At 37.9% G+C, this 26,721-nt stretch overlaps 1 protein-coding gene across 2 annotated transcripts; it reads left to right on the plus strand.

The window, feature by feature from the left end:
• LOC149845619 (uncharacterized) lies at nucleotides 1–25,958 on the plus strand. 2 transcript variants are annotated; one of them, XR_016430456.1, is made up of 12 exons: nucleotides 1–249; nucleotides 321–991; nucleotides 16,594–16,754; nucleotides 17,819–17,879; nucleotides 18,024–18,089; nucleotides 18,260–18,342; nucleotides 18,649–18,715; nucleotides 18,991–19,203; nucleotides 24,661–24,726; nucleotides 24,834–24,913; nucleotides 25,452–25,629; nucleotides 25,736–25,958. XR_016430456.1 is itself a non-coding variant. In XM_089997681.1 (11 exons), the coding sequence occupies exons 1-11, from the start codon at nucleotides 111–113 to the stop codon at nucleotides 25,552–25,554; spliced, it is 1,710 nt and encodes a 569-aa protein (XP_089853807.1). In that variant the 5' UTR covers nucleotides 1–110; the 3' UTR covers nucleotides 25,555–25,958. The 2 variants fall into 2 exon arrangements, 1 of the variants encoding a protein (XP_089853807.1); XM_089997681.1 differs by having other exon boundaries at nucleotides 25,452–25,958.
• The last annotated feature ends 763 nt before the right edge of the window (nucleotides 25,959–26,721 follow it).

Below are 26,721 nucleotides of genomic sequence, written 5' to 3' on the forward strand. Positions count from 1 at the left end.
ATACTTTTCCCTTCCACTCTCCGTTCTTTTTCCCCTCTGCGGATTTCCTAGGGTTTCCTTTTCCTCCCCTTCCATCCTCTCCACCGCCGTCGTCGTTTTCTTCTTCATCGATGCGACGGCAATGGAAGATCATCCCTAGGCCGTTGCTCGAGACCGTGCTCAACAACCACGCCGGCCACCACAGAGTCGCTAACCCTCTCATCCTCCACGGCCCCCGCGGCGCCGGCAAGAAAACCCTAATCCTCCACCGTAAACCCTAACCCTAACTCTCCCTTCTTCTTCTTCGTTGGTTTTGATTTGGGTTTCCTTTTTCTTTCTAGGGTTGCTAGATCCATGGAACAGGCCTCCGCACGTAACCGCCTACGTCGACTTCAGCCGCGAGGACGAGCCATGGGCGCTGGAGATGGGATCGGTTAGCGTCGGCGATCTCCGGTCCCAGCTCGAGCAGAGCCTCGAATACCTCGCCCAGAAAGCCGTCCGCATCGGTTGCATCGGCGGCAACGACGTCCTCTCCACCCTGAAGAAATGGCACGGCATCGACGGCGCCCTTCGTCAGATTGTGGGCAAGACGGAGGTGAAGGAGAAGGAGACGACGGCGACATTGTGGAGGAAGGCCCTGCGTGCCGTCTCTTCAAGGGAAACGGTCGGCGATTGGGAGGAGTGGTATCGCGAGCATCTCTCGGAGCTCGGTGCTTGGAACGAGGCGTTGCATCCCGGGAGCGGCTCTGTGCATGTTAGGAACACGGCATTGCTTGGCACCGGGAAGCTTGATTTGAAAACGGTGGAAGAGTTATCGTACTTCAAAGAAGCGGTGCTTTCTCTGCGATTGGCGAAGGAGGTGCTCTCCGTCCATGAGCGATGGATGGCAAAGGCCGTGGAGAACCTGAACCGCACTGGAAAGTACTCTAATTCGTTGGCTAATCTGTCGACCAATTGGCCATTGCTGCTGCTGGAACTGTTATCTGCAGCGGCACACATGGGGTATTTCCAGGTTGGACTTTGTTGCTTTTATTGTTCTTTGCTGCTTGGTATTGAATGTTTTCTGCAGCGCATCTAAATTCTTGCTCCTAGTGAAACTAGTCGTACTCCTTGTATTCCTCTTGTATTATATTTTGTTTCAGTTGCCATCCGCAGACGCTTGTGAATTTAAGCATTGTATTGCTTTAAATCCGTCTTGGCTTAGTTATTCTTGATTGGATTATAATGACTTTCATGGTTAATTTGGCTTGTTTTCCACATGAAGATTGATGGCATTGTACTGACTGGAATTTAGTTCAGTGTTGTAATTATCGGATTTAGTCATATACAATAGCTTGTGTATAACTGTTTAGTTATACACTGCCGGTCCCAAGCCCGGATAAAGGAGGGGGGTTGCGGTAGGCCTATGACAGCCATCATAAAAACTTAGTCATACCCTATGAATATGAACCAATATGAGAATTTCGTTGGGGCGTTCCCTACTGAGCGACGCGCTGTACTCTATAGGCCCGGAGGCAGTGATAAATGGGCAAGGGTTGCTAGGTCATCGCCCGGAAGCGACGCGTCACACCGGCGCCCGGGTGTGGTGTCAAATAGGCAAGGGTTCCCTCACTTTGTTGGACGGGTGGGGGTAAAGAAGTTAGTCCAAGACCATAAAATTAGGTTAGCCACTTGGAACATAGGGTCTTTAACTGGTAAGTTGGTAGAGTTAGTAGATGTTATGTGTAGGAGAAAGATTGATATTTTATGTCTACAAGAGACCAAATGGGTAGGTGAGAAAGCAAAAGTGATAGAACCTTGGGGATATAAGATTTGGTATACAGGAATAAATAGGAAGGAATAAATAGGAATAGGAATGAAGTAGGGATTGTTATGAGTCGTGAGTTTATAGATAATGTAGTTGAGGTCCGTAGGAAGGGTGATAGGATTTTACTTATTAAATTAGTATTAGGTACGAATATTATTAATATTATTAGTGTTTATGCACCTCAAGTAGGTTTAGATGATTCCACTAAGCGTCAATTTTGGGAAGATTTAGATAGAGTAGTACAAGGGATATCTTATGGAGAAAGGCTTTTCATCAGCGGTGACCTTAATGGGCATGTAGGCATTAGTAGGGATGGATTTGAGAGTATCCATGGAGGTTATGGTATAGGAGAAAGAAACGATAGTGGAGAAAGGATTTTAGATTTTGGTTTGTCCTATGATATGATCTTAGCAAACACTTGGTGGGGTTAATATGAGTCAAATAGATTTTTTCCTAGTAACATTTAAAAGTGGGGTTAATATGAGTCAAATAGATTTTTTCCTACTTAGAAAGAGAGATAGGAGTTGTTGCATCGATTGTAAGGTTATACCGGGAGAAAGTGTAGCTACACAACATAGAGTCTTAATTTTAGATCTTAGAATTAGACAATGCCGCAAAAGGGATAAACATAGGATAGATCCTAGAATTAAGTGGTGGGCACTGAAAGGAGCTAAACAAGGAATGTTTGTAGAGCGGGTAGTTAAGGAAGTTGATTGGTGTCTCGAGGAGGATTCAGAATCTATGTGGAATAAGATAGCGGGTGGCATGAGAAAGGTGACTAAGGAGGTATTGGGTGAGTCTAAAGGCGGTGCACCGCTAGGTAAGGATACATTGTGGTGGAACGAGAATGTCAAATTAGCTATTAAGGTTAAAAGAGTGTTATAGAAATCTAAGTAAAAGTCGTGATAATTAGAATTTGGAGAAGTATATGATAGCAAAGAAGGAAGCTAAAAAAATAGTTCGGAACGCGAGGGATAAGGTATATAAGGAGGTTTATGACAAGTTGGATACCAAAGAGGGTGAGAAGGATATTTATAGGATTGCAAAAATGAGAGATAAAAAATTGAGGGATCTGGGTATGGTTAGATGTATCAAAGATGAAACACAAAGGGTTTTAGTCAAAGATGAGGAGATTAAGGAGAGATGGAAAGATTATTTTGATAAGCTATTTAATGGAAGTCATGCTCAGGATCTTGGAGACTTTTCCATTCCTTTTCATGAGATGAATCGTGACTTCATGCGAAAGATTCAAAAGAAAGAAATTGCAAAGGCTTTGAAGAAAATGAAATCAAGAAGGGCAGTTGGCCCAGATGGTATACCTATCGAGGCTTGGAAATGCTTGGGAGAAAAATGTTTAGAATGGTTGACAAATCTTTTTAACAAGATTTGACGGACAAATAAGATGCCTAATGAGTGGAGGAAGAGTACATTGGTGCCTCTATATAAGAATAAGGGTGATATACAAGATTGCACAAACTATCGTGGTATAAAACTCATGAGTCATGCTATGAAACTTTGGGAGAGGGTGATTGAGTCTAGGTTGTCATGATATCGGAGAATCAATTTGGTTTTATGCCTGGAAGATCTACTATGGAAGCTATACATCTTCTTAGACAACTTATTGAGAGAAATAGAGAGAGGAACAAAGATTTGCATATGGTTTTTATTGATTTGGAGAAGGCTTACGATAGAGTACCTAGGGACGTTCTCTGGTGGACAATGATGAAGAAAGGTGTTTCTCTCAAGTACATTAGTATAATTAAAGATATGTATGAAGGAGTAGTAACCAATGTCCGCACTTGGGGAGGGGTGACATCCAATTTTCCTATAACGGTTGGGTTACATCAAGGATCTGCTTTAAGCCCTTTCCTTTTTGCTATAGTGATGGATGAGCTTACGAGATCAATTCAAGAAAATGTGCCATGGTGTATGTTGTTTGTTGATGATATTGTTTTGATTGATGAGTCTAGAGCTGGGGTTAATGCTAAGTTAGAATTATGGAGACAGACATTGGAAACAAGAGGTTTTAAGTTGAGTAAGAGTAAGACAATACATGGAATGTCGATTTAGTAAGCAACGGAATAGAGATGGGAGTGTAGTGAAGCTTGGTGAGCAAGAAATACCGGTGGATGATTCTTTCAAATATTTGGGATCTATCATTCAAAAGTATGGAGAAATTGATGGAGATGTAAATCATAGGATAAAGGTTGGGTGGATGAAATGGAAGAGTGCAAATGGAGTGTTGTGCGATCGTAGAATGCCATTGCGGTTGAAGGGAAAGTTTTATAGGACGACTATTAGGCACGCTTTACTATATGGTACGGAATGTTGGGCTGCCAAGAGACATCATATTCAAAAAATGAGTGTAGCTGAGATGCGTATGCTGAGATGGATGTGTGGAAATACAATAAAAGATAAGATTCAGAACGAGGAGATACGTAAGAAGGTAGGCGTTGCACCCATTGAAAAGAGAAATGGGAAAATATATTAGTTAAAAGAGGTCGGGGTAGGCCTAGGAAGACATGGATGGAGGTGATAGGAAAGGATATGAATGCTTTGAACCTCACCGAGGACGTGGCATTGGATAGAAATGAATGGAGGAGAAGGATTCATGTGGAAGACCCAGAATGATTTTCTTTGTTGGTTCATATCGCCGACCCCAATTGTTTTGGGATGAAGGCGTAGTTGTTGTTGTTGTTGTTGTAGTCATATACAATAGAGTGGTGCATTAGGGCTTCAAAAGACTATCACACATCTTGTATTAGGAAAAAACGGCGTACCGTGCCTAATTGCATGATACAGTGGCGTATCACATTCTATCATTTGATGTAGTCTACACATAAAACACACACATATAGATGGATAGATAGATATGTATATATTAGTCAATATATAATCAAAACTAAGTGTTTTCTAGTGTGTTTTTCTTTATTGATCATTTTGCCTTTTTTATAGAACAATGGGATCGTATGACTTTTCACACCCAAAACAAAGCTGGGAGGATTACGCACTCCTCCTAAGGCACTAAATATTGCCTAAAAATCTGTTAGGAAGCTTGGTTGTACCTGGTGATGTTAAATCTTATACATTTGGGAGTTGAGAGGTAGTAATTTTTTTACCATGCTTTACCCTCTTTTCCAAGGCACAGTTTGAGAGCCTTGTATTCAGATAGAAATACCATTTCCATATGTTGCCAAAATGTGTTATTGGGATGGAGTTGCCAAAACATCCTGTCATGAATGATCTTGAAACGTGGCAGAGGGTATTGGGGAAAGCATAATGCACCTCCAATTCAAGGGTTCCAAACAGAGTTCAACAGTACATTTCAACGCCTGCTGTCTTGAAAATAGGCAAATTCCACCTGCATCCCATTAACTTAGGTTACTTTAGTTTATCTTTAAACTCGTATTGTAAACTGATTATAAGTACCTTTTGACATTCACTTTCATGATACCTACCCCAAAAAAGGTTATTTTCATCTATAAATAAGGTTCAAAATTGGAATCTGTTTCATCTGTTCCTACAGATTGCAGGATGAAAGCATGGTGCCTCATTTTCTATTTTCAAAAAACATGTTTTACAAAAATTTGGAAAAAGGTGTCATATTTTGCATTGACCATGTTACCTTCCTATTTTTTCCATAAATCTCTAAAGATCTGCCAAATGCTGCAAATGAATTACATTCTTACTTGAAATAAAAAAAGCAAGGACATGAGAGGAAGCAATAACAATATACATTCCAATTATAGGAAAAAATTGCTTATTGACGAAGTTGAAGACATTATTCGATCTGGAGCTAATGCTAATAGCCCTATTGAGAAGGTGGTTCAAGTTCAAAGGCCAGGTTTGACATTGGCTGGAGTAGAATTGAAGCATGCTGAGAGGCAATTTAGGGAGGGTGCTTTGCGGGCAAGGTGCTGCCTGAATGACCTTAAGAGCCTACATGTTACCTGTTTGGGGATGACTTCTAAGTGGATGATCGTTCAAGTTCAAAGAGAAGTGGTGTAACCATTGACAGGACTAGAATTGATGTACATGTACCTGGTGATATTAAGAGGAGGGAGTTTTAGGGAGTGTGGTTTGGGGGCAAGGATCCAAGCCTAGCCTTTATCCACTTGGTCGTGGGTTTTGGTAGATGATTGTGTAGGTAAATATGGAAATTGATTCTTCTTAATGATTGTATACTATTTAATGCAACAATTTAACAACAATGATATTACAAGGCCCAGTCATAAGATGCTCTCCTGCCATGCATTAAGGGGTTGGATCTTGGATGTAGTTATGAAGCATTGTCAAATGAATTTGGAATTTTGGAAAATTGAGTGTTGCACAATAATAACAGATGGATGTGTAATAGAAAAAGAACCTTTGATAATTTCTATATCATGTATCTTAAATTATGTTTCTAGAATTAGTTGAGTTTGACTGGTCATTGATAGCAAAAGCATTGGCAAAGTTTGTTTAATGTCTAGTTGTTGCCTATTGTTTGGCACCAACAAAATACTCAGATGTAAGTTGGACAGCACTTGTTGAAGGCAACTGCAAGTGAAGATACAGATAGTGAAGAAACCAATATAATTATGTAGGGTCAAGGTTAGAAGATGAATGACTTTGAAGAAGGAAACATCATCTTATTCATGATTGTTGAACACATTAACAATAGTGGCTAAGGGACTTTATCTTTACTGTTTTGTTGAAGCTCTTTTTCTTTTTCATTGTTATTTCGGACTTGTTATACTCTTATTCATAATGTTTGATATTCTCAGTGTATTTATATTTATAGTTTTTATTTGTGGTAGCTTGTCACTTTCTTTGAATATATGTGCATATCTCCCCAGACTACGTGCTTAATAGGTGTTGCTGTGTTATTCATGAATTATAGTTGTCTTTTATTGTAAATATTATGTGTCATTTATTAACTATTTATTTATGTGCAAGCTTTATATTGTAATTTTTTTATTATGTACGTCCTTCCCCTTTTGTGATCTTTTTTTATTCTAATTTTAAAGATTACGGCTTCTCCAATTTCTACATTTTCTCATTGTGCTCTTTTACACTCATTCTGTATGACACAATATCATGCAACATGATAAATCTGTACGTCAGCTGTCATGATGATTGTCTGAATAATCTTTTCATAACATTGGTTTGGTTGGCTAAACCTTTTTACGCTGGTGTAAACTTTAATGGTTGAGTGTGACATTGGCTTGGTTCGCTAGACCCTTTTAAATCTGCTGTAAACTTTAATTATTGAGTGTGATTTTCTTAAATGGGCCCCAAACCTGTAGCATATAGAAGATAGAAGATAGAAGAGAAGAGGAGAGAGAGAGAGAACAGACTGGTTAACCCTTGATTTGATTTCTCGGTGAAGGGCTGCACCTCAATCATGTATTATATATCACAACCCGGCAGAATACAAAGTGTACACAATAAATGAAAGAATTACATCAGCACCCCTAAGGGGGTCGACCCATACAGAAATTACAAATAAACCCTCAATAAGATTTTTAACTCCAATGGCGTTTTTGCCCCTGATATGTGTCTTCACATATTCCAGCACTCCCCTTCAAGTTATGCATTTCATCTGTCATGAATAACTTGCTTTTCATAAACTTATGTTTGTCCCTCGATAGCCCCTTTCTGAATATATCAGCTACTTGCTGATTCGGAGTCATTGAATCTGGTCTCTACTTCTTCAGACTCTATCCTGTCCTTGATGAAATCAATTTGGAGGTGTTTGGATCTATCATGCAAAACGTGATTTATAGCAAGTGCAATAGCACTTTTATTATCACAATATAGGACAGACCTTGAAATCCTCAAACTCTTTGAGAAAATCTCTCACCCAAGGATTTTTTGTGACTAAACTGCCCAAGGCTTTATACTCTGCTTCGGTACTAGATCTAACAATGCTTTTCTGTTTTATGCTCTTCCAGAATATTAAATTTTTTCCCAAATAAACACAATATCTTGACATAGATCTCCTTTGATCTGGATCTCCAGCCCATTCAGCATCAGAATACCCAATAACATGACTCACATAACTTTCTTGGATCATTTTTGTAATATAACAAACCTTGATTAAGTGACCCTTTAACATACCTCATTATCCGCTTTAGGGCTTCCATATGAACATCTGTGGATGAGTGCATAAACTGACAAATCTGATTCATCGCATAAGCTTTATCATGCCTAGTAATGGTCAAATATTGTAAAGCTCCTTCCATACTACAATATCTTTTCGGATTAGCAAGAAGAGTACCTTCATTCATAGACAGCTTTCTATTCATACATGCTGGTGTGTCCATGGGCTTACCATCCTGCAACATGTCATATGCATACTTTTGTTGTGACAACTTCATTGTATCAAAGCTCCTATCAACTTCAATGCCCAGAAAATATTTGAGTTGACCGTGGTCTTTCATTTTAAATCTATTACTAAAAAAATTCTTGATATTTTGAATAAGCACATTTGAACTTTCTGTTACTGCGATATCATCTACATATAATTGGATGACTATGACACCATCATGACCATTATATATAAACAGTGAATTATCAACAGGAACCTTCACAAATCCACGTTCCTTAATAGCATGATAGAAACTTTCACACCATCTTCTTGTGCCGGCTTTAATCCATAAATAGAACGATTCAACTTACAAACATACCTTTTTGGATCCACCTGTAGAAACCCAATAAGCTGCTCCATATAGACTTCTTCCTTCAACTCACCACGCGAAAATGTGTTTTTCACATCTAGTTGAAATATTGGCCAGTCAAATGATAATGCAAGTGACAATACAATTCTTACATTGGTGATTTTTGCTATTGGACTAAACATTTTTTCGTAATGCATACCTTGTTGGTTGTAGCCCTTACCAACCAACCTAGCCTTAAATCATTCTATACTTCCATCCTATTTATACTTAATTTTATACACCCACTTGCTGCCCGCTACATTATTGCTTTTGGGCCTCTTAACAATGGACCACGTACCGTTTTGATACATGACTTCAAGTTCAATCTCGTCTTTCATAGCCTCCAACCATCATTTGTCTTTGATGGCCTCACCATGATTATTTGGTTCTTTGGCTTTAAATACTTCGATGATAAACACTTGAAAATCAATTGTGAAACTTTTGTAAGATACAAACCTCCGAATCAGATGCTTGGGTCTGTTGAATCTCCTCAATTCTTCTTGCTGAATAGGATGACTTGCTGCTGCGTCATTTGATATACTGGACATTGGTCGGTGTTGCTGCTGTGCCTGCTGGTTCTCTGTATTTATTCTTCTCCTTGTGCATGTTATGAGCTCTTTCTGAGGTTGTTCCCTTTCAGGTGCAAGGCTGGTCTGATCATCTTGAATTTCAGTGGCTTGTTGGGAGTCTTGGGACTGTCTTCTCTATTTAATTCAATGAATTGCTGAAACTCGTCTTCAACATATGACTGCTCCTGAACTTCTGTTAGTGGTATGCTGATTTTGAGAGACTGACACACAAAGAATGGCTCATTATGCTGCTCATGAACTTGCCTACTAAAATGATTTTTGACATAGGATTTAAATTTCTTAAACTTATAAAAACTTCTGATTTATGTTTAAGGAAATAAATTCGTGTGAATTTAGAGAATCATCTTCAAAAACAACATAATAACATGAACCAAAAAGAGACATGGTAGGGGTTGGTCCCCAAACATAAGTATGAATAAGATCAAGAATAGAAGAACTTTTATTATTACTCGACTGAAAAGGAAGTTTAGTGTGTTTGCCCAACTGACAATCATGGCAAATCAAAGGACCAAAACCAATACTAACTGATGGAATAAATCCCTTTCTATGTAACTTATTTAAAGACTCAATTGAACAGTGTCCCAAACGATGATGCCACAAATAAACAACTTTTTTATGTCCAACATACCCAAAACGATTGACGACATAAGAAAGAAACTTCTACGGAACCCCACCATTGTCAATTACATATAGTTCTCCTCGGCGATCTCTTCTAACGAATGTTGTCCCAGATTGGTCCTTCAAGAAAACATATGTACGAGTAAAAACACAGGAAATACCAGAGTTACCGAAAGCGCCTATACAGTAGGGGAAGCGCACTTCCCTGATACGCGTTTCGGAAGCGCGAAACATCATGCTTCCAAAATGCGCGGGGGAGCATCCCTTTTTTTGGGAAGCGCGCTTCCGCCACGATTCCCTCTTTTTTTCAAATTTTTTATTTTTTTCTTCTTTTTTTGCTTTTCCCTTGCTTCTTAGGTCGCTTCTAAGTCGTCCCACGCTTTCCGCTTCCTAAAATTTTGAAAGTGCCTCGCTTCCCGCTCCCGCTTCCTCGACTGACAACCATGGGAAATACCAAGGTCATCACCCAACTAAGAAATGAAAATCAGATTCTTTTTAAAGGATTGGACAAGAAAGACATTCTTAAGAGTAAGGACACCAGAAGTTGAGGAGATTTTAGCACATCCAACATGTGTAATAGGTGTCCGTGAGCCATCACCAATTATAACAACACCCTTACCACAATAGGGAATAATGGAAAAGAGTACATGAATTTTTGGTAACATGATTTGCAGCCCCACTATCAATGAACCAAACATGTGCTTGTGATGGCACATTTATAGACATGTTTTCAAGGGAATGAGTCACATTATTAATGCTGCTATCTTTGTCATTAGGGTCTCTCATTTCCCCTTGATAACCAGAATTATATATTCCCAAATTTCCACTGTTATTCCTTGCACCCATCTTCTCATGACAATATTCAACAAGGTGATTACACACTACATATATAGCATGACATAGGGTTGTAGTTACTCCCATAATTTGCATTGGGCCGATTGTAATTATTACCAAAACCTTGATTCGGGGTAGGAAGAATGTAATGAAATGAGTGAAAGATAAATACAAGCCAACAAAGGGCACACAAAAGCACAATTCAATGTTCACAATCACAAAGTTCACTAGGAACAACACAAAAAGCCAACTCGTGCTTGCAACAAATGTAACAAATAAAGAATTTTATTGATAATATGCTTAGCTAGAAGCATAACATGAATGGGGACAATGTGTCCCTATTTATACATAAAAATACAAGAGACAAGGAGCCTTGGGAGTTCCCATAGAGTCTTGGGAGCTCCCAACAACTATTTTTATAGTCGTTGGGAGCAATCCCAACAACTCTGGATATTTTCCATAGAGCCCCTCAATGGCTAACCTAATTACATTATTTAGAAAATAAAAATATAACTAACTAACTTGTCACTATTAGACCGACCTAGTTACATGAGTTGAAATGACCAAAATGCCTCTATTGGTAATTATATATATTCTTTACATTTAAGAATATATATATATATATATATATATATATATATCTATACACTTTATTACCACTCGTCAAACTTACAGTGTGTACACACTGAAAGTTTGTTAAGTAGAAATATGAAATGAGGTGCAACAAGAGCTTTGGTGAAGAAGTCAACAAGTTGGTACTTAGAATTAACATATGGTAGCTCGGTAACTCTTCTCAAACATTCATCTCGTACATAATGGTAGTCCATTTCAATATTCTCGGTGTTCTCATGGAAGGTGTGATTGCTGACAATGTAGATAACACTTTTATTATCGCAACAAATCTTTGAAGGTTTACATATGTCTATTCCCATACCTCTGAGAAGATTCCTTAGCCATACAAGTTTCATAGTTGTCGGAGTTGTAGCCCTATGTCACAGGGACTCAGCCAACTGGGTGCCGCACTCGCGTCGATGCGACACAATGCGGGTGCAGCACCCAGTGCGATTAACTTGACCTTGGGTGCGGTCAACCCACCCAAGGTCATTTATATCCAACTTTTGGACTATATATATATATATATATATATATATATATATATATATATATATATATATATATATATATATATATATATATATATATTTGCCGCCGCCCTGCACCCAAGTTTTTTGAAAGTGCTGCACCCATGTGACATAGTTGTAGCCTTATTATTCAACTTCAGTAGATGATAGTGAAACCTTCAACTACTTCTGGCACCTCCACAAAATCAAGAAGTCCTATAGAAAAACACAAAATTCAGTGGTTGAAACCCTATCATTGGGATTTTCTCCCCAATCAGCATCAGAGTTGCCAGTCGAGGAAGCGGGAGCAGAAAGCGATACAGGAAGCAGAAGCGGGAAGCGAGACACTTTCAAAATTTTAGGAAGCAGGAATTGTGGGACGACTTAGAAGTGAATTAAGAATCGTCTCGGAAACGACCTAGGAAATGAACCGGAAGCAACCTAGGAAGTGAGGGGGAAGCGAGCTTCCCAAAAATTGGAAGCGTGTTTCCCAAAAAAAATTTGTGCTTCCTACCGTGTTTTGGAAGTGCGATGTTTCGTGCTTCCAAAACGCGTCTCAGGGAAGCATGCTTCCCCAATGCCTTTGGCGTTTTCGGTAACTCTGATCAACATCGGTATAAGCAAGTATATCCGATGTGGATGAGGATAAGAAAAACCCTTTATTTATAAATTCTTTTATATTCTTAGAATTTTTAACACACTCATGTGTATGGTGGTTGGAGCATGCTGAAACTCACTAGCAGAGTGAACAACATGAGCTGAGCTATGTCTGGTCTGGTAATAGTCAGATAAGTGAGTGACCCAATCAACTGTCTATATGGAGTAAGATCTTCCAAAAGTGTCCCATCTTCGTGCCTTAGCTTTGCATTGACAACTTCAGGAGTATTCACTTTCGTGTTATTTCTATTCTCAGACTTGATACAAATATTAACAGAAAGCTTCATGTGAGAGAGAATATAGTTCTTGGGAGAGTAGGCAACTTCAATACTTAAAAGATATCTTAAAAATCCCAAATCAGACATATCAAAATTTTCTTTTAAAACATTTTTAGTTTCATTAACTTCTTGTTCATCATTCTCTATTATTATCATGTCATCCAAATATAGTAGAATAATAATAATATTGATACATATACTTTTAACAAAAAGAGTAATATCAGTATAACAAGAATGAAAACCTAAATGAGTCATAACATTATTAAATCTATCATACCAGGCTTTAGGAGCCTCTTTGAGACCATATAAGGCCTTTCTAAGTCTAAGGATTTTTCCTTTATTAATATCAAAACCCGGTGGAGGATCCATATAAACTTCTTCATTTAATTCTCTATTGAGAAAGACATTTTTGACATCAAGTTGATAGATAGGCCATTTTTATATGGAAGCAACGACTATGAGAGTTCTAACACTAGTCATCTTAGTTACAGGTGAAAATGTTTCTTCATAGTCAATCTCATATTTTTGGGAATAACCTTTGGCTACTAACTTTACTTTATATCTCTCTAGACTTCTATCACTCTTAGTTTTAACTTTGAACACCCATGTACAACCTATGGTTTTCTTTTCTAGTGGTAGAATAGTTATTTCTTATGTCTTGGCTTTCATCAGGGCATCTAGTTCCACTTTCATAGCCTCAATCCAATGAGAGAAGTTTTTAACTTCATTATAATTAGATGGTTCATGATAAGAGTGTAATGCTATTAAGCAAGCTCTATAGTTTGGGAACAAGGAGTCATAAGACACAAACCTATTGGGTGGAATGGAAGTACGGTTAGATCTTCTAAGACCGGATTCTTTTATAGGAGAATTATGATCAATCTCTAAATTACTATCTAAGGTCTTTTCTTCAAGAGAAGAATATTTTTCCAATACATTTTGAGGGTTGCTCTGCCCACATCGGGTATAAACACATATATCTTTAGTAGATCTTTCATCTACTATATCACTATTTTTAGTACGACTGTTAAAAGGTTCTATACTCTTATTATTGGGATGATCATCATTAACATCTTCATTATTTTAAAACTTATTAATATCATCATTTCTTGGAGGACGATGCCATATCAAAAGGGCCTGAAAACAAGGTCTCACGTTTTTTTTAGACCAATGATATATCAGGTTTGGTTATGAACTAGAACAACAATACACAATGCTACTAAGGCCCATAGGACCAGAAAAAATAAGAATAAAAGGTGGCACGGTTCCCAATAAGATGATGTAAGCACAAGGAATCGACCTAACAATCTAGTTCAAAAAAAAGATTCTTTTTGGGAAAAAAAACAGATGGACACAATAAAGATCCAGGTAAAAACGGTCAAAGGAGAAGAAAAAATTAGGATAATGTTAGTTGGGTCACAAAAGATTGAAAGAAATAAAAGGATTAGGACTGATGGATCAAACAAAGGGATTTAAAGAAGATAATATGCCTGATTAAGAAATATCAAAATCAACAAGAATATTAAGAGAAATGAGTAGATTATAGAAGAGGAATAGAAAAGAAGTGGAAAAGGAGAAGGGAGATAGGATGACCTTTTATTCAACACTGAAACTAGCGAGATCCACGTATCTTGTCTCTGATACCATGTTAAATTGGCCCCCAAACCTGTAGCATATAGAAGATATAAGATAGAAGAGAGAGAGAGAACACGTTGGTTAGCCTTTGATTTGATTTCTCGGTGAAGGGCTGCACCTCAATCATGTATTATATATCACATCTCTAATAGGGACAAATTACAAAAGAGTACACAATAAATAAAAGAATTATATCAGCACCCCTAAAGGGGTCGACCCATATAAACCCTCAATAAGATTCTAACTCAAATGACTTTTCTTCCCCTGATATGTGTCTTCACATATTCCAACGATTTGTGAGTTCTGTTAGGTTGATTAAGTTCATTTTTTATTGGATTTTGTTATGTTTGCATTCTTTCTTTCTTTTGGTTTATGTTTGTCTGCTCATCATAGTTTAGGATTTATCCTTTATCACCTTGTCTGTGTGTGTGTCCCCGTGTGTGCATGCATGTGTGTATCTGTGTGCGTGATGCAGTTGCTGAATGTTTTTCTAGTTTCCCTTTCTATTTTCTCTATTACTTTTTTTAAAACTTACTTTTTGGCTCTCTTTTCTTGCATTACAGTTTCACTTTTCCTTTTTTCCCTTTTGTGGCTAATCAAGGCGGGATGATTCTATTCATTTATAGGATTTGGTTTCATTTATCTTGAAATCCATGCCCTTAGAATGCCATTTGTGTGGTTTGTCTTTCTATTGGAATTCATTCCAATTTTCAAGCCATTATTGGCCTCCATTTTATCACAATAGGAACATCTAAAAAGAAAAAAATCAAATTAAATGAATATTGTTGCTAGCAGCTGCATTTTATCTTAAATAAAGGCAGATACATGATGTTTTTTTTAACAATCATTGTGAGATCAAAATGATGACTAGGGTTTAATTACACCTATCTGGTTGGGGACTGACTTCTATGAGCTTCCATCCAATTATATAATTCTCGACAATTTGTGAAAGATCTAATAAAATTACTCGCGATAATGGACTTTCATGTAGTTTTGGGAGTACACCTTATCCTCTACTTCTGCAGCACTTACACTGAATGTAAATTCAAAGGATAACTGCCATGAAAAAAATTAATTTGGTTTCTTATGCACACTGAAGCTGCTAGAAATAATTTATGTTACGAAATGATAAATTGTTTAGTGGAACTGCAATGGCTGAAATTCATTTTCTTGGAAACTGGAGATGGAAAGGACCTTAGTTTGTTGTACAACATATAGTGGGTAAGGATGGAAATACCAAGCACATAGCACGTTTTCTTCTTTTCTTTCCCTTTTCTTCTTTAACTGTTACGATTTATGTTCTGCAAACACGGACTTGTGTCCATTGATTATCAGCATGAACCTGTCACCTGCTCCGTCGTGGTGGTTCTTTTCACCTTTCTCTCATAGTACCAGTTAGCTATTGGCCACCCATGAGTATTTAGCCTTGCAAGGTGGTCCTTGCTGATTCACACATCAGGTGTGCCACAATGCTTAATGGACATGGTCAAATATAAGTATGATGCCTATGGTTTCATCTTTTTTTTCTTAGTCATCATGCCTTAACTTGGCAGTCTAGATTGCAATTTAGAGTCATGGAATCTTACGTGCTCATATTTGGAAATGCATATTATGTATCCTAATTGTTTAATGATTGCATCTTGATGTCCTATTTTTTGTAAAATTCCCATGTCCTTGTATCCTTTTTTGTATTGAGAAGTGTAGTATAATATATGTGTTTTACTCTGTTTGTGGTACCTCTTTACTATCTTGTACATATAATTATTTATAAGGGCACTTTAGTATTTTTGCCTTAGGTTGTTGTAGAGTCAGCTTGTCTTGTAGTGACTTAGAGGGGTCGACCCCCTTATAATCTTGTAATCTCTCAATTAGTGTGCAATGAAGCTTCTCTAGAGGCCTATCTAAAAAAAACAGAAGCTTCTCTAGAGTGTCCTGCTCATTTTCCCTGTTGAGTATTCATCTTCTTCTTGCTTAGTGTTTTGTATCCGTGCACCATATCCATGTGATATAACTTTAGATTGTTAGGAACGAGGTATTTTTTATATTTATAAATAAATAGTACTTCATGGACATTGCCAATGGAGTACCTTTTCTCTGTATGGTCTCTTGTTTGCAACACCCAGCTTTAAGGCATTTGGTTTATGCATGCTGAACCCATATAACTAAATTTATATGTTTTGAGTTTATATTTATTTCACAAACTCATTTTTATCCAAATTGTTGTGTTTGTTGTTTCCTCTCTTCATAAAAATTCAATATGTAATGTTGGTTTTTTTCTGTCTGGTGCTATACACGTATGATACTATTTACTATTCTGTTCTATGACCCTTATAAACTGTTTATTTACTTCTGTTCAACCTCATTTTTGAACAGCCAAAGCTAGTGATAAACAATATAGATGTTCTGCGGAAGGCAACCTTAGCAGACTATCCAATGGTAACTGCAGCTATGTACCATGATAATCTGCTTTGGAGACTGGTGACCTTGGGTGTGAATGAGAGATTCTTGCCCATCATGCTTGTGACCTCGGACGGGTATGGATTAGAACTTGAATCATTGAGTTTTGTTCATTATTAGCTACTCACTCCAAATTTTGCTACTTCAATTTGTGCATGTTAATTGTTCTGAAGTGAGCTTCTGACAGGGTTCATGTGATACTTTTAATGGGATTTCTCTTGTTGAATGTCTGTGTTATCTTAGCTCATTTCATCTCCTTGATGTACAACCATGAAATTGTTAGTTATATGCATGGTTACTATATATGCAAGTTTTAGCAACCACTCTTACTTTTTGAAGGTTTGTGTGGACTGTGTCACAGAGACACAGACAAGTACAAATTCTTGAACAACAATTCTAAATCATTATAACAATGAAGGTGAGTTGAAAATTGAAATGTTATCTGATCAGTGACAAACTAAAAAACTGCACAAGTAAATATAAACAAATAATCAAGATAATAAAAAGAAACAGATAAAGTTAAGGACACGGTGTTGACCATGTCTGACACATGTTTGACTGTGTCAATGAAGTGTCATGGTTTGTCCGGTGTCTCGAACAGTGTTGTGCCATGTCGATATGGGGCACACATACCAAGTGAAGTGTTTGTGCTGTTGCCTGGACATATGAATGGGAACACAATATGCACAAAGTATGGTTGCAACTAGTAAGTTTGTCAATGTTAAGACACAGGGACATAGATGATGTGCCATATGGATGGAAACACAGTATGACACAGGTATGGATGCAAGGAATTTTAGGACATTGGGATAGTTATAGTCGTCTCTTGAAAGAACTAAATATTACACTTAAATATAGTTAAATCCCAATTCACGAGTCATCTGAGTCAGGTCAGTTTTAGTAACATCTTTAACCACTTGGCTAGAAGTCGTGGACAGCACCATCCATCAAGATAAAAGGAAAAATGGCCAAGAGATGAGCTTTATGTGATGCACATGCATGTTCAGCAAAAGACCAAGCCTGTCGCTTACCCAAGTAAAAGAAAATGTTGAGGTTATTGCATAGTGTTTCTGGTACTTTGAACACTTAGGAATTTAATGATAATTAATTTTGATAGCTGCTCTTCTTTTTCCATTGTCAGTTATTATTCATACCAGATATTTAGGGATTTTGGCTATTCTGAGCTGTTCATCTCCCGTGAGGTATTAAGTGAAACTTCTCTCTGATTTCATCTCTTCTGCAGGCTTGATAGCAGCCATTATTTTTCTTATTGCCATTTATTTTGACATAGATTTAAACTAATTTGGTGAGTTTTTGTTTTTGTTGTACATAATCCTGAAATGAAGACATTTGGATGGACACTGAAAGAAGCTAAAATGCATATGGTCACTGACTTCTTCAGTGAAGCTGAGGTGAACATTCTTTTCTAATTGCTTTTATAATGTTTTGATTTGAGCTGCACCAGGTCCTGTTAACTTATGTTATAATGCTTTTGTGGTTTGAAAGCAACTTGGGCTCTCATACATGTTTATTTATCTGCACAGTTTGTCTAATAGCTGACTTCAGGTTATTGGACATGTAGTGGAAGGTGATTGCTGATGTACTAGGGTCCAACCCTCGACATCTTTCTGAACTGTTTGCCCTTAAGCAAAGCTTGTATGACAAGTGAGTATTCAGTTTCTGTTCATCCATGGGAGAATCTTTTACGAAAATAGCAGCTATGATGACTCAATACATGTTGAATCGTTGATGAATACACTGAAATTAATAGAGCTACTGTGTCTGGTGGAATATTTTAATTTTGTGTTTGAATCTGACTTGATAACTGGTATGCTACTTCTGTCATGGAAACGATTGACATTTTCACTTTTTTACTTTCAGGGCCTAAACTGTAGGTGCCTGTTCTTTTGTTCATATTATCTGATCCCTTCATCCAGATGTTATCACCATTTTCATTTTTTTTGAAATTAGGAGCATGAAGGATGTTAAAGAAGACAATTTTGAAGACATTGTAGATGCATACCTTGCATATTTACAAGTAAGTTGACCTTTTCTAGTGTTATTTTTAAATGTACGTGTTCCATAAAGAAAATATTATATCCTCATGCGTATTACTACTTTCTTATGTTGAGTTTTAGGTTTTGCTCCTTTTTTTGGAGAGTGATTTTTATTAGGTGGAAAAATATCCTGTTTATAAAAATCTCTTTATGTTTAACATACATATATTTTCTGTTTATATGTTGACGTTAATGATTTTTTGTTGTTTATCTGTGGGAGATTATTTGCATGATCATGACTGTTATTTTCCAATAGGTGACTGTTGTGAACCCTCGCATGGAATCAGCATTGCTCATCCTGGAAAGATTTGCGTTTGATGCTTATAATGGGAAAATTCCTAAGGAGATATTGTGTTTTGGAGCCCCTTGGAGACACCCTCCACGTGCAGATAATAAATTAGAGCGTTTACAATGGGCCAAGCTTCAAGCAATAGATTTTATTGAGTCCCTAGTTAATGCTGAATTTGGGGTAAATTTATCAATCTATTATCCTTCTAGTTTTATTTGGTTGAGCATCTAGGAGTTGGATGGGAGTCATGCAGACACCCTCACATTTGAATCCATCTTTATTTTCATGGTTCTTGTGTTACTTGCATTGTTTAGTTTTTCCTTCATCCAATGGGGCAGCGGTTGTAAAGCATTACTTTTTGGGCTGGTTCCCTTATCAAGTAATTCGCAGTTAGAATATGCCTTTTTCATAAATTGGTTTCAATATATGATGGATTTGATGATGAATCTTGATTCCATTCAGTATTATTGTGTTGCCAAAATGAGCATACTTGATTCTTATTCTTATGATGCAACTAGATTGTCATTGGTACTGCACTACTGCTTCAGTCAGAGCAGTTCATATTCTGTGTGAGGGTATCATGTTGAATTGGTCAATCCCCATGATTTCATTCTGAATACAGAAAAATATGGTGATCTCTTGATTAGTGATGGGTAGACTCTTTCTTTGATTTCATTTCTAGCATTTAAATCCTTGAGAATCCAACTGTGAATTTAGGTATTCTAATTTGGCCTTGGTCTCTTCCTGAATCAGAAGGGAAAATGGCTTGCATGGGTCTATTTACTACTTAATGGGATTGACCTAAGTCACTTCTAGTCTCCCAGTTGCTGATTTGTTCCAGTATTCATTCTTGTGTTGAAGTTTTCATTGCAGTTAAGTGAATAAATTATTACTCATTTGCATTGAATTGTTGCAACTTGTTGGTAAGACTAAAGACAGGTTGCTTTGGGGGTAGTCTGTGTCCATCTACATCTCAGATGAAGCAGACACCGATATGGTTCATTTTAGGTAGTTATGGCTAGGTGAACTCATATCTGATTTCATATCCAGCTCGATCAGTCCATATCCTACACACCATTTACACCATCACATGTGAGAACTGTTAAATAAGTCGACCTCTTAAAGTTTTATTTAAGTCTGATTTTGGTATTCTCTAAATAATGAGGGACCCATATGTAATTTCTTTCTTATGGCTGATCTCTATTTAAACAAGTAGAGATTATACCTAATACAAGATTAAGACGTCTCTCTCTACCTCTTTTTCTTTTCTACATGGTATCAGAGCCATCGACCTTGGGGGTGTGACTTTGGGGTCTGCGCCAAAGTGTGCGTGAAGGGTACCAGATCGCGTGAAGGGGCGTGACTTTTGGGTCTGCGCCAAAGCATGCGTGAAGGGTACCAGATCGTGTGAAGGAGACCCGACCTAAGGTGTCTTCGAATTTTTTTTTGGAATCAAGTGGTATAGATCTGATAACAGATCTGCAGTCTGACAAAAGTCATGACTCAGATCTAAAAGTCGATGTGGAAGTATGGGTTTCGGTCAATCAAATCTGGTGGATACAGGTACAATGCAATAATGTTGTAGTGAAGTGGGTGGCGACCTGTTTTTGTCGTGGATGTGGGTGACGACCAGATTTGTCGTGGGTCAGTTTTTTTGTGTGTTTTGTTGTTTTGGTTGTCGTAAAATAAGTCGATCTGATCATATGTTGTGGACCAGCATATTCTTTTGGATCTGATCGTTTGTTCAAGCTGCTGGGATAAACATGGACGACCTGCATTTTCTCCATTGAAGCCGAATGTTCCAAAAGCTAATGTTACAAAACTAGAAGTGGAGCATGAAACCAATTCTCCTAGTGAATCTATCACTCTTAGTCGTGCAGAATATGAGGAGCTGGTTTCTCATCGTCCTTCAAGTTTCTCTTCTCCTGTTGCTTGTGTGGCCTACTCTACTGGAGACCATCTTTCCCCTCGTGATAGTAAGTGGATTATTGACTCTGGTGCATCTAGGCATCTATGTGGACACTCTAAAAAAATTTCAGATCTAAAAGCTATTACTGCACATCGGGGAGTCTCTTTAGCCGATGGTAGTTCCTCCCCAGTTATTGGTCAGGGAAATGTCTCTATATCCTCTTCTTTGCAGTTGAAAAATGTCCTTCATGCTCCTTCATTTCCTCAAAGTTTATTATCAGTAAGTTGCCTTACAAAAAAAGCTAAATTGTAGAGTGATATTTGATCCTGTGTGTTGTCATTTTCAGGATTTGCTGACGGGGAAGAATATTGGTGGAGGCTATGAAGAAAATGGAGTCTACTATCTACATTACCCTGTGGGAAACATTTATGCTGCAGTCGATTCTTCCTCGAGCCCTATTCAGTGGCATTGTTGTCTCGGACATCCTTCATTGTCGAAGCTTAGTCGTGTCATTCCTCAAATTCCGTCTACTACATCATTCCAGTGTGAAGCATGTCAGTTGGGCAAGCATCATCGGAGTTCGTTTCTTTCTAGTCAAAGTCAGTCCTGTCATAAGGTCTTTGAACTTCTTCATGCGGATGTATGGGGTCCCAGTAAGATTCCTACCAGGACCCAATGTCGTTATTACCTTGTTATTGTTGATGATTTTTCTAAGTTGTTTTGGGTGTTCTTAATAAAAGAAAGATCTGAAGTTCCTAGTATCCTCAAGTCATTAGTTATTGAAATAAAGACTCAGTTTGAATTTGTTGTCAAGATTATTCGCACTGATAATGCCCTTGAGTTTAAAACCAAACCACTATTGCAATTTTATCGAGACCATGACATTCAACCCCAAACCTCTTGTGCCTATACTTTCCAACAAAATGGGGTGACTGAGCAAAAACACATGCACCTCCTTGAGCCCACACCCTTATGATTCAATCCAATGTTCCTGTTTCATATTTGGGTGATGCGGTTATCACAACTTGTTATTTGATCAACCGCATGCCTTCATCATTCGTGGAAGACCAAATTCCTTTACAAATCCTGTATCCTAATGTGCCTCTCTTCTCTCTTTCGCCCAAGGTATTTGGGTGCGTTGTTTTGTGCACAGACTCAGACCTGACCGTGATAAATTAGCCTCTAAGTGTATGTTTATAGGCCTTCCAAAGATTAGAAAGGGTATCGATGTTATGATCCTATTTTCCGTCGGGAGTATGTCAGTGCAGATGTATCTTTCTTGGAGTTTATTCCATATTATTCCAGTACTGGTGCTCAGTTGCAAACTGATCAAGATGACTCATTTCCTCTTCCTGTTCCTCCTTTTTCTTTGGAATCGGTGCCCTCATTTCCGAATCCAACTCCACCTTCAACTCCACCTACCTCACGGTTTCACAATCCTCCATTGGTGTATGCGCGCATAGCTCCACCTCCTCCAGTGCCTCTATCATCTTCTTCTCCTGAGGTAAGTGTTCTTGATAGCAATGACATTCATGTTGATGATAACAGGTAAATAGCTCTATGAAAGGGGACACGACAATGTACCTTATATCCTATGTCTCAGTTTGTGTCAGATGCCGAAATTGGTAATCTGATGAAAGCTTTTATCTCAGCTTTATCTGCTGAAACTATTCATCTGAATTATCAAACAACCGTTCTCGATAGCAGGTGGAAGCAGGCTATGCAAGATGAAATTGATGCTTTACTATCTCAACAGACATGGGATCTTGTTGATCCTTCAGTGGATGCAGACATCATTGGATGCAAATGGGTATATACCATTAAGTACAACTCAAATGGTTCAATTGAAAGATATAAGGCCAGGTTAGTAGTAAAAGGTTATACTCAGACATATGGTGTTGATTTCTTTGAGACATTTTCTCCTGTCGCACGGATGGGCACCAACCGTCTTGTTCTCTCGGTAGTTGTTCACCATGGATGGAGTTTGTGTCAACTAGATGTGAAGAATGCATTTCTATATGGGGATCTGTCTGGGACAGTATATATGCAACAACCTCCTGCGTTCGAGGTTGAGGGGGAGTGTCAGAAGGTGTGCAAATTAAGAAAGGCGATATGGGCTGAAGCAAAGTCCTCATGCATGGTTTTAAAAGTTGTTTGATGTGATGTCAAAGTTTGGTTTTGATAGGTCAGCGTCAGACCACTCATTATTTATTAAGAAAACTAACTCATGCCTAGTCGTTATGGTGGTATATGTGGATGACATCATCCTTACAAGAGATAACATGAAAGAGATTGCAGCTACAAAGGCTCATCTTTGTTACCAAAGACCTTGGTCTGCTTAGATACTTTCTGGGCATAGAAGTGGCCAGGAGCAGTGAGAGAGTGGTTTTGTCTCAACGGAAGTATGTTCTTGATCTATTAAAAGCGACAGGAATGTTGGGAGCTAAACCAACAAATATTCTCATGGATCACAAAGTTCATTTATTAGGCGAGGGGTCAAAACCCGTCGATAGCAGGAGTTATCGCTCGTTGGTAGGGAAGTACTGTATGTGACACTGACTAGACCTGATATTGCTGTGGCTGTAAGCAAGGTTAGCCAATTCATGGACAAACCGATAGAGGTACACTGAAATGCTACAATGATGATACTCAGGTATTTAAAATCTTTCCCTCGAAAATGGTTATTATTCAAGAAGAGGGGTACTCTGGAGGTAATTGCTTACTCTGATGCTGATTATGCTGGGTCTGTAGAGGATAGAAAATCTACTACACGATTCTATGTATTTGTGGGAGGTAACTTAATCTCTTGGAGAAGCAAGAAGCAAACCGTGGTCGCTAGGTCGAGTGCCGAATCTAAATATAGGGCTATGGCCCAAACTGCAGTTGAATTGATGTGGGTTCGAACTGTGTTGACTGATCTTCAAGTGAAGGTTTCATCTCCTATGGTGATGATGTGTGATAACAAGGCGGCTACATATATAGCAAATAATCCGGTATTTCATGAGAGGACAAAACATATTGAAATTGACTGCCACTACATAAGAGATATGGTTCAAGCTAGACATATATCTACCAAGCATGTAATCTCTGAGGATCAAGTTGCAGATATTTTTACAAAGCCTCTTGCCAGGTCCAGTTTCTCAAAATGTTGCGGCAAGCTGAGCATGACAACTTGAGGGGGAGTGTTAAAATAAGTCTACCTCTTAAAGTGTTTCTTATTAAAGTTTTACTTAAGTCTGATTTTGGTATTCTCTAAATAATGAGGGACCAATATGTAATTTCTTTCTTAAGGCTGATCTCTATTTAAACATGTAGAGATTAGACCTAATACAAGATTAAGACGTCTCTCTATACCCCTTTTTCTTTTCTACAAGAACAAGTGTTGCAGTCAATCATGTCTCCATATGGACCATATTTGATAGCATTTGCAAGATGTTTGCATGCATATCGACTACAGTGTATTGCTACATTGCACATCCTTGTCGTGCCCATCTTTATTATTGAGATACTGAGGGCTTATGTCTATGAAAATGGATATCAGGTATCCATGAGGTTATTTTGAAATACTGCATTTGTCTGCAACAAAAGTGCTACCTCCAACTGTTTGTTAGCGAATGAAGGGGTCTAGAGCTTTTTTCTTGCAACTGCTTTATCTGATTTAAACTGTGAATGTTACTTGAGTGCTACTTCATACTGGCTGATGTTCTTAATATACTCTATATATTCAGGTAAACTATTTAGGTGAATATAGTCTTGAAATACTGGGTGATCCTTCTGCCACTGCATTGATGGAGGTAATTTCAACATGAATTATGCAACATTTGAGAGCAGATGTATTATCATTATTATCATTATTATTATTATTATCCTACTAATGCTTTCACTCCCTGGTTTTCCCCAGGTTGGTTTACTGTATGTTCAGCGTGACCCACCCTACATCCGTCCAATTTCCTGTGCTATACAGAGGTGCCTTGTCAGATGGTGAGTTGTGTCATTGTCATTAGCTGTTGAATAGGACTGCACATGAGCCAGGTTTGAGCCGAGCTCAGACTGGCTTGAGCTCGGCTTGTAAAAAAAAAGTCTGTTCAAGCTTGGCTTGAGGTTGAACAGGATATATCCATGATCAGCCTTGGCTCGAGCTGATCACCTCTACTTTAAAAACTTTGTGCTTAAAGCAAAGACTGCTGGATTCAAACCCAGCACTCCTGTATGAATGTCCAACGCCTTAACTGTTAGGGTGAAACCTTTTTTGTTGTGCATATTGTCAACAAAATATCTACATATACTAAATTTAGATACATTATTAACTATATGAACCGAGCTTAATCCGGCCAATTGAGCTCGATTGCCTTTCAAGCTTGGTTTGTTTTTGTCTATCAAGCCTAAGATTATGTTCAAGCTCCGCTCATTTATTCTTTCTAACAAGTTCGAGCCGAGCTAGCTTGGCTCATTGTGCCGACCTAGCTGTTGAGAGTTGTGGTCCATTGCAGAAAGGTTAATTCATGATCTTTGTGTGCAGGCTTGTGCAGGAACTGATGCAGATGAATCTTAAGCAGTCATTCATGTATATGTGGCACCGCATCATACGCGGCAGGACTTATCGGCATCTAATGAGGAAATAGACCATTGTATTGGAAAGTGTATCTGGAAGCAATTGAGCAATTCACTTGCTCCAATAATAGTACCCCTGTTTTATGGTAAGGGGGCTTTCATTGATCGTTATTCCCATTTCCTTTTTTTTTTTCATTTTTGTATTTTTTGCTTCATTCATGTTGTATGATTTGTACGTGAATCATGTCGCAGGCCATAAAATTTCACCCTTACCCCAAGGAAAGCATTTGTTAGTAGTCATCTTAGATCTTATGGAATGTGATCTTGATGCACCTTGTATATAAATATGATATTTCGTGTGAACCTAAAATATAGATTCAACAGTTTGCAAATTTTACTCTTGGGGTGCATTTGATTACCTCAGATTTCATCCCCATCTGATCTTATGATTTGTGACTGGATTTGAAAATTCAGAGAGAGAGAGAGAGAGAGAGAGAGAGAGACGAGCATCTCTGGCCTGAATCTTTCCCCTCTGCAAGAGATTTGTAAATATAAGGTATTTTCTAATCCTGGATCATAATATCATGAGGAAAAAAAAAAGAAAACATGAGATAATGCCCCACTGATAAAAATTAAAACGCATATATTCGCTAGAAATAAATTTTCTATTTCTTAAATTGATTTTCTTTGTTTTTTATTAATTTGCTTTTTTTGCAGAAAATTGTAAGATATATTAAATTTTCAATTTATCACCAGAAATTGGCTGCTGTATAGATGTTTAACCCCCCAAAAAAACGTTTGCCCACTATGTCTTGGATCGAAGGAATTAAACCGTGCATAACCAGGTCAAATCCAATTGCAGTTGTTAAGCAGCTTTGGGTAGGACTAGATTGGGTTCTTCAATTTCATCAATAGGTTCCTTTGTACAAAATTGGGTACAACAAAGATCCCTGATGGGTGGGTTCTATTCTATTTCAGTTTAATGTCATCAAGGGCCCACTTATTGAGGAAGATGAAAAGTTTTACCGGGTCGCCCTTGCTTTCCTTTTCGATCAATTACCGTGTGGGTCATGGTTTGAATTTGAATTTGAATTCTAATCAATGGATTCAAACCTCTTAACTGAGGTAGAGTTGAATATGAGTCTAATGGATATGAAAGAATGGATTCTATGAACTGAGAACAGGATCCAATCCAGTTAAAAATCCAGGTCTTATATAAAAATATATTTATTATTGAA

Source organism: Nuphar pumila, chromosome 2 (assembly GCF_984573655.1).
Source record: "Nuphar pumila chromosome 2, dmNupPumi1.hap1.1, whole genome shotgun sequence".
Taxonomy (NCBI): domain Eukaryota; kingdom Viridiplantae; phylum Streptophyta; class Magnoliopsida; order Nymphaeales; family Nymphaeaceae; genus Nuphar; species Nuphar pumila.

Coding starts and splice junctions, on each gene's coding strand:
- LOC149845619 (XM_089997681.1), top strand. CDS start 111: ATGCGACGGCAATGGAAGATCATCCCTAGGCCGTTGCTCGAGACCGTG. Junction 250..320: donor GAAAACCCTAATCCTCCACC/GTAAACCCTAAC, acceptor TTTTCTTTCTAG/GGTTGCTAGATCCATGGAAC. Junction 18,716..18,990: donor CATACCTTGCATATTTACAA/GTAAGTTGACCT, acceptor ATTTTCCAATAG/GTGACTGTTGTGAACCCTCG.